The sequence below is a fragment of the Labeo rohita genome, chromosome 25 (assembly GCF_022985175.1).
Source record: "Labeo rohita strain BAU-BD-2019 chromosome 25, IGBB_LRoh.1.0, whole genome shotgun sequence".
NCBI classification, from domain to species: domain Eukaryota; kingdom Metazoa; phylum Chordata; class Actinopteri; order Cypriniformes; family Cyprinidae; genus Labeo; species Labeo rohita.
In genome coordinates, this window is record NC_066893.1 from 2,586,493 (window position 1) to 2,595,302 (window position 8,810).

The 8,810-nt window shown below is 36.3% G+C and overlaps 1 protein-coding gene across 2 annotated transcripts in view; it reads right to left on the bottom strand.

Moving 5' to 3' along the window:
• Nucleotides 1-8,511, bottom strand: part of rfwd3 (ring finger and WD repeat domain 3) — a 10,891-nt gene extending 2,380 nt beyond the window's left edge. The window contains exons 1-11 of one of the 2 annotated variants that reach the window (XM_051099006.1): nt 8,335-8,511; nt 6,771-6,956; nt 6,418-6,626; nt 5,170-5,243; nt 4,799-5,011; nt 3,044-3,135; nt 2,835-2,949; nt 2,265-2,481; nt 2,018-2,168; nt 1,345-1,521; nt 989-1,203 (exon numbers count right to left, since the gene is read on the bottom strand). In XM_051099006.1, coding sequence (XP_050954963.1) covers nt 989-1,203; nt 1,345-1,521; nt 2,018-2,168; nt 2,265-2,481; nt 2,835-2,949; nt 3,044-3,135; nt 4,799-5,011; nt 5,170-5,243; nt 6,418-6,626; nt 6,771-6,943 — 1,636 coding nt within the window. In that variant the 5' untranslated portion in view covers nt 6,944-6,956; nt 8,335-8,511. Of the gene's footprint in view, nt 1-988; nt 1,204-1,344; nt 1,522-2,017; nt 2,169-2,264; nt 2,482-2,834; nt 2,950-3,043; nt 3,136-4,798; nt 5,012-5,169; nt 5,244-6,417; nt 6,627-6,770; nt 6,957-7,064; nt 8,302-8,334 lie in introns of those variants that run through there. The other variant, XM_051099007.1, reaches the window with a different exon arrangement.
• Nucleotides 8,512-8,810: the final 299 nt, after the last annotated feature.

Here is an 8,810-nt window from a genome sequence, read left to right on the forward strand (position 1 = left end):
TTTCCCACATTTACATTCCAAATGTTATCGTATTATGTAAAAATGTGACATTTTTTTAAGAAGAAAAAAAAAAATATATATATATCAAAAATATTGTTGAACTTGCTATTGATGACTTACAACAAGAGAAATACCAAAAAAAAAAAAAAAAAAAAAAAAAAAAAAGTACTTTTTCTCATGTCCTGGCTACTAGGTGGTTATGTTGAAACTGAGCAGGAAACCTCAGGTCATGGTTGTCATAACACAAACCATATTTGGTCAGAATATGCTAAAGCGTGATGAAGATATAGCCTTACATCCATTTTGGTGTGCTCTTTGTCAAAATCGTTTCCACATTATTCAACTATATAGGTCTTCCAGGCAAAAAGTGTAGATTTTTTAAATATTCAAACATAAAAGGCCTATAAAGTTGTGTTTGGGCCATTATACTCGTCACAGTATCTGTCAAACAAACTAAAACCGTCTGTTCACTTTATTCAGGCGTTCAGCTTGTGATGTGGTGTTTTCCGTGCCTCAGAGCGAATGCAGTAAACTCGTTTATTGCATGTGCTGTGAGCTTAGCGTGTGTTTGGGAACACAACGGACACCAGGTAAAACAGGTGCTTTTGCATTTAGTTTTGAAACTCTTCCGCCACTGTCTTGTCTTTCTCACCTCTCTCTTCTTGTCAGTCACTCTCTTCAGGTGATAAATGAATTGATCTTTGATGCAACTGTCGTTTGGCTGCATTGAGCAGCCGCGTTCAGTTTTCACGTTCGCTTCACTTTAAAATGAAACACATGAGGAAACAAACCCTCACGAAAAATAATGCTATGATCATATGAATTTAAGATTTGCTGCTCTGATTTAAGTCCTTCAGGGAGAAACGAAAAGACTTTTTAAGACTTGGACCCGTGGCTAGGACCCGTGGAAACCCTGCTTTTTGACCAAAATAAAGTAACTACGAAACTTAAATATTACAATGGGTCTGTATGTGAGTTGGATATGTACCTGGTCTGTACGTGACGAGACAGTGTCTGCTGTCCGGCTCCACCTGTATGTCTGTGCAGTTGCCGGACTCTAGAGGCAGGATGTGGGGCGTGTATGTGGTTCCCTCCACGTGCTCCCAGAAACAGCCGCCCTCCAGCGTGCCAGCGATCAGGCCGCCACACGGGAACGTGCTAGATGCAGCACGCGGGATGTAGGACAGAGACACCACTGGACAGCTACAATAAATAAGCGGGACAATATTATAAACAAACAAAGCAGACTGGAACTCATTTTTCTCCACGGTTTGTATGGGACACAATCCAACTAAATTTACAGCATGCTACGGTTTCACCAAAGACGATAGAGTTGAAAGTGACCTGGAGCGCAGCGGCGCCAGCTCCTGAACGTAAGTGCTGGTGTCCCGCGTGTCGTACACCAGCACAGAGCCGTTGGCGAGACCGGCGTAAATGTAGTTGTTGTTATCATGGCACCAGGAGCAGCTCCACACAGGTCTGCCCGTGTTGTAGGCCTGAACTACTGTGTTCGTCATCAGGCTGTGAAGAAAAGATCAACTTGAAGCAACTCAAAAGAGTCTTAAGATGCTATATTGAGAAGCTGATCAAAATTAGCAATGGTTTTGGAAAAAAAAAAAAAAAAAAAAAAAAAAAAAAAACTTTCATAAGGCTATTTTAAGAATAAATTTGAATAAAACTAAGTATGCATTGAGAGAAAAAATAAAACATTTCATAGGGCCCTAAACATGTCATTTTTGTTAAACCTTTTTTTTTAATTGATGTAAAAGTTTCGTGATTTTAATTAATTAAACATGCTCTTCGATTAATAAAATTTAATTTAACCATTAAAAAGGAGTTGAGAATTCCATGTTTTCTGCACCACACAAATCATAGGGCCCTATAAACTTTGTTATTACAGTCCTTTGCACACAACTAAATAAAGTTGACAAGTTGACATTGTTGGCTCATTTTTCGTAATAGAACATGTAATGTGAACACGCAATTATTACACAGGAGGAAAACATAATTCTCTCACCTGGTGAGTTTGATTGTGTTGTCGAGGGCTGCAGACAGCAGAAGGCCGTCCTGTTGTCGGCTGAAGGCCAGACCTCTGATCTGTTTGGAATGAATGGGAACATACTGACTAGGTTTGAGAGTCGCAGTGCTGATCTTCTTCACACCGAAGCCTGAGGGAGCAACAATCAATGGTCATATAAACAAAGCAAGCAGAAGAGAGAGAAAAAAAAAAAAAAACATCAATGCGGGACGGCTCAAATTCCTACCTGGCAGAAATGTTGCTTGTGGAGAAGGCTGTGATGCCAGCAGGCAGCCGAGAGGCTCACAGTAGGACAAAACCCTACTGCCTCCTGTTTGAGACACCAGCACAGCTTTAGAGAAGACATAATGTCCCCCGCTGGACGAGTCCTGCCTTTGGGACGACGAGTGAGACGGTCCCTGAGAGGAGCTGAACGCCGCCTGAGCTTTCCACCTCCGCAACTCCTACAGAACAAACACAGAGATCAGGACTGAATACAGCAGCAATCATGCTTTACTTCCACTAAAGGTTTTAATATGTGGCTCTCATTTGTTGTCATTAAATTGAACAAATGGACAGATGCACTTTTTTGAGCTTCAAAATCTCAACCAGGATATGTTTCATTGAAACTCCTATTGTATTCGTCTGAAAAAAGCAAGACATATACACCTAGGAAGGCTTGAGGGAGAGTAAATCCTGGGGCAATTTTAATTTTTGGGTAAACTATTCCTTTAAAACCCCTGTTCCAAATAACTAGTACCAAGACACGAGACATCAAAAAGACGAGTACAGACTTTCTCCTGAAAAAGACACGCACCTCGACCTCTTTGCGCAGTCGCACATTTTCATCTGCCATGAGTTGCATCTGTTGACGACACTGAGCGACTTCCAGCTGCTCCATTCTCCGCGACCCCTGCTCCAGCTCTAAACGACTGCACAATTAAAAACCATCAGCACGAGCACATTCTAGAAATGTATTCAAATACAACAGCAGAACCAATTAAATAAAAAACCTCAAATAAACACCTCTTCAATCGCACTTCCTCCGCATTGTCCACGGCTTTCAGTTTCCGTGCATAAAGAAAGATGATATGACCACGTTTGGCTGGTTTATTGCACTAAGGAGACATAAAATCTTTTTTCAATTGACAGATTTCATCACAAATATTCTCTAAGAAAATACAACAAATTTAATTCCTGATTGGTTCGTTTGTTTGATTTTCGTCAACAGCTTTTTATGACAGTATCATGTGATAAACTGCACTTCACAGAAGAATGTTTGACATTAAATATTTAATATTCAACATTTCTAATAATATTATTAAAATAATATAGTAAAAAAAAAAAAATACAAATAATTTAAACTACTTTAACTACTTTTAAAATATATATATATTAAAAAAATTATAAAAATGACCCTGTTCAAAAGTTTACATACACTTGATTCTTAATACTTTGCTACCACCTAAATGATCCACAGCCCTTTTTTTGTTTTGTTTTGTTTTTTTGTTTAGTGATAGTTTTTCATGATTCCCTTGTTTGTCCTGAACAGTTAAGCTGTCCGCTGTTCTTCAGAAAAATCCTTCAGGTTCCACAAATTATTTGTTTTTTTTTTTTTTTTTAGCATTTTTGTGTATTTGAACCCTTTCCAAAAATGACTGTATGATTTTGAGATCCATCTTTTCACACTGAGGACAACTGAGAGACTCATATGCAACTATTACAGAAGGTTTAAACACTCAATGATGCTCCAGAAGGAGAAATGATGCATTAAGAGCCGGGGGGTGAAAACTTTTGGAATTTGTAGATCAGGGTAAATTGAACTTATTTTGTATTCTGGGAAACATGTAAGTATCTTCTGTAGCTTCTGAAGGTCAGTACTAAATGAAAAAAAATATTTAGGCAAAATAATAAAAATGTACACATCTTCATTCTGTTCAAAAGTTTTCATCCCCCAGCTCTTAATGCGTTGTGTTTCCTTCTGGAGCATCAGTGAGTGTTTGAACCTTCTGTAATAGATGTATATAAGTCCCTCAGTTGTCCTCAGTGTGAAAATATGGATCCCAAAAATCATACAGTCATTGTTGGAAAGGGTTCAAATTCACAAAAATGCTGAAAAAACAAAGATTTTTCTGAGGAACAGCAGGCAGTTTAACTGTTCAGGACAAACAAGGGACTCATAAACAACTATCACTAAACAAAAAAAACAACTGTGGATCATTCAGGAACAACACAGTATTAAGAATCAAGTGTATGTAAACTTTGGAACAGGGTCATTTTTATAAATTCAACTATTTTCTCTCTAGACTATATGTAAATGTCTTTTATGTGACATATCTTGTTCAGGTCAGTACTAAACATAAAATAAGTTTTGTGTGATCTCTCTGATTTTTTGGTAAAATAATTAACATTTTGCAGATTCTTACGACTTTTGTGTATCTGCGAATTTTTACATCCAGTTATGTAAAAATATTTTTTTAAATGAATGTTTCATTTTGCATGTTTTTTGTTAAATCAGGATAATTTATAAATTTTTACAGCCAGTTATCTAAATATTTCTTAAAATATTTCTTAAAATTAACGTTTCATTTTGCATACTTTTTTTTTATTATTAAAACAGGATATATCTGCATTTATGAATTTTAAACCACCCATCACACCACTATTTACTGAACTCAAATTAAAAAACTAGTAATGTGTTATTTTAAATGACTCAACGAAGATGAAAATCAGGCCTTTGATTCTAGTAAAATGTTCATTTACTGAAACTGTGAAACCCACCTGTGGACATTTATTTCCTCCACTCGTCAACCAGCGTGAAATACAGATGAAGCCGAAGAGGTGACCGCAGCGAAGAGCGGCCAAGCGGTGGTCACCTGCCGAGGTCCAGGGCTCAAAACAGATGGAGCAGTTTTCTCCGTCGCCATCATCTGCTTCAGCCTCTCCAGCAGGACTCGCAGCAGCTGAAACAGGATCCGCCGACTCAGAGACAGGCTAGAAAGAGAAAAATTACAATAAATGGGCATTTACAATCCACTTTACTACAATCATGTGAAGGGTTTTCAACTGAAGAAAGACAATCATACAGTTCTGATGAGTTTATTATGAAGGCTCAACGGTTAAAGACAAATCAATATAAAATGATCAATCACCTCAGACTCTTGTCGTGGCTCTTCTGGTTGAGCAGCTGCACTTGTCCCTTCAGACTCTGTGGAAACACTGGACCCTGAATTACACAAAAACATAAGACTTCATTTCATATGCAAAGAAGGGAGCCAATCAAAAAGAACATTTAAATACAGGAGTCTTAAAGATAGAGCAAAAAAGTGTTTAATACTAAGGATCAGAAAAGGAGTAGAAAATACGATTGAAAAAAAAAAAAAAAAAAAAAAAAAAAAAAAAAAAATCAATCAATAAAAGTAACATTTTATCATCGATTACTAGAGTGTGATCTCCCAATATTTGAGGATTTTGTAACTGTAAATGTTTAAATTCAAAGTCATGCAACTAGTTTGGCCACAAAATCTTCAAAACATGGAATGCAACATGACAAGCACAATAATATTGATTAAACTTAAATGTAGAATGGTATTATTGGTGCATGCATCGTTTAAAATAAAACCACAACAACAACAACAACAACTACAATAATAATAATAATAATCATCACCATAAAAAAAATGGCTTTTTATATGGATGCATAATTAGAATTCTTGCCCAGTTCCAATAAAAAATATTTTTCATGTTTTGGCTAATATTAGATTAATAATTTATTTTATTAGATATTTGAATTTATTTTTTATATTAGATGATATTAGAGGGTTATATATATATAAGCTGGTATTAGATATTTGATTTTTTTTATATTAGAATTTATTTTAAATTTATTGAATGTATTTTTATATTAGTTATTAAAACTTACTTAATGCTAGCTGGTATAATACATTATAATTTATTTTTATATTAGATGTCATTAGATGATATTATTATTTAATGCGACAACTTAAAATAATAAAACCTAAAATGGACAATTTTAGACATCACAATATTATAATGCATGAAAATCAATATTCAATTTGAGATTTGCTTAAGATTGCATTTAGAAGTGTTGGTGCTTTTAATAATAAATAATTTGAGTTAGAAGGGGAACAACAGACTTAAATATTCAGTTTCAGTCAGTTTATATTCAATATCGATTATTATGGTAAATGAAAAAAAAAAAAACAAACAAAAAAAAACATTGCTATAATTGATATGTTCATAGTATGTTCTGCATCTCCTGTTATAAACATAAGATTATGTCAATTATTTCTATTATTTAAAAGTAACAGCAGCAATTTTAATAGCAAAATACATCAGGCCTAAAATGGGATGAAACAAAAATTAAAACGGCAGTGAACCTGTAGGGCTGGATTCATCAGACGTCGGCACATTCACATCACCAGCGTGGTGCCTGCCGCTGGGATCAGGATCCATCAGTCGTGGATTTACATGTGGAACTGAGCGTTGCGCATCCTGGGAGCCGCTCAGCCGCTCTGCCAAATTGTCTACGATGAGTTCCCGGAGTCTGCGCATCCTCTCTTCATGTGTGGAGAACTGCGTATTTGAACTTGGAAGACAGAAAAGAAATCAGAAAGATCGAGTCATACAATAATTCCATTCTGTTGTTGGAGGCAAAAGTAAGTGAACTCACTTTTAACTTGGACAAATTATTTACAGACCACATTTTATGAGCATCAACCTGTTCTCTTACCCAATTATATGTCTCCTCCTGACCGCCCGACGGACTGAAAGTCTGGCTCGGTCAGACGGGCCTGGAACCTGCATGGGAACATCTTCTTCCTCTGTGCTGCTTCCAGATTCAGAGACCACGATGACACTGGCCTCACTAGATGCCGGGGCTACTTCCACCTCCATGTCCTCCATCTTCAAATATGTTCTGCAGAGACACGACAAGCAATAATTAAGGGCTAAAACAGGGTTGTTATCGTTAACTAAAACTAAAATAGTTCACCCAAAAATAACAATTCTGTCACGATCTACTCACCCTCAACTTTCAAAATGACAACAACCATCGATTTCCACAGTAGGGAGAAAAAAAATGCATTGGAGGTCAATGGCTACCATCAACAGTTACAAACGTGCTTAAAATCTCAATGGAAGACATGAAGAAATAAGAAATTCAGCCAAGTTTGGAACAACTTGACGATGAGTAAATCATGACAGAAATGTCATTTTTGGCTGAACTGTCCCTTTAAATCAAAACCTTAAAAAACAATTTGCTAATTGAAATAAAAGATGTGCCAGTGTTTTATTTATAAAAACACACATATCTGGTAAATTCAAGCCAAAAAGTTTAAAAACTGGGTTTCACCCCCAAAGGTGCCTTCACACCTCAAATGTGACCCTGGACCACAAAACCAGTCTTAAGTCACTGGGGTATATTTGTAGCAATAGCCAAAAATACATCGTATGGGTCAAAATTATTGATTTTTCTTTTATGCCAAAAATCATTAGGAAATTAAGATCATGTTCCATGAAGATATTTTGTAATTTTCCTACTGTAAATATATCCAAACTTAATTTTTGATTAGTAATATGCTTTGCAAAGAACTTAATTTGGAAAAATTTAAAAGCGATTTTCTCAATATTTAGATTTTTTTGCACCCTCACATTCCACATACTGAAATAGCTGCATCTCGGCCAAATATTGTCTTATCCTAACAAACCATACATCGAGCAGCTTTCAGATGATGTATAAAGCTCAATTTTGAAAAATTTACACTTTCGACTAGTTTTGTGGTCCAGGGTCACAAATACATTCACACTGTAATACGATGCATTAATTACCTTTCACCTCTTCATAGCAAGCATGTCACTTTGTAGCAAAAAGGATGGTTTGTGGCCCATTTGTTTCAGGGCCCTCTGTTTAACATGTAAACCATATTTAAAAAAAAAAAAAAATTGTCTTTGTTCACTTTCTAACTTAATAAAACAGAACAGACTAGCCCATCCGGGTATCTTTTACATAATATTTCTCAGGTTTAGGACGCACTGATCAACCAAGTACGGAGAGTATGCAAACTACACTAGTTTGCGAAACGTCCTGCTGGATCGCTTTTTAAAGTCTTAAACATCAAATCAAGCAACATCTATACAAATCTGGGTGATCTTAAAATCAACATTAACTAGTTGTTTAATAAACTAGTTTCGCTGATAAAATAAAGAAAATAAACACAGGCACTCTGATCATAAACATGCTGCTAATGCTGCTAACTACAGCACACCAACAACAATATAACACTGACAGTATTTACCAAGCACAGCGACCGGGTTTGCTTGCTGGATTTCTTCGTCCGGTCAACAAAAACAAGATTTTCCAGCTTAAAAGCTGGTCGTGGTGCAATTTTAAAAGATTACAAAAAACGTTAAATTCAGGATAGAATTTGAGCAAGAACTTCTGCGGCTGCAAACACAACCGCCAATCTGAAGCACCGCCCACTGTGTTCGTTTTGCTCTTTGATTGGACAAGAGCTGTCAGCGTGTGAACGTCTCCGACTCATTTCCGGGAATCGGTTCGTTTGAACAGTTCATTTCAAACACAGATTCACAGAGTCAGTTATGAAATGAAGCACAACGACTGGAGGGAAGTGTGAAATAGCCACTTCTAAACATCTCTACAAGACTTCTGCAGGCATTTCACTGTCTTCAGAAAGAAGAGACCACAACAGGTGACAGAACTATCAACTTTACACTATCAACTTTAAAAGAGACAAATGTGTAGAACAATGTT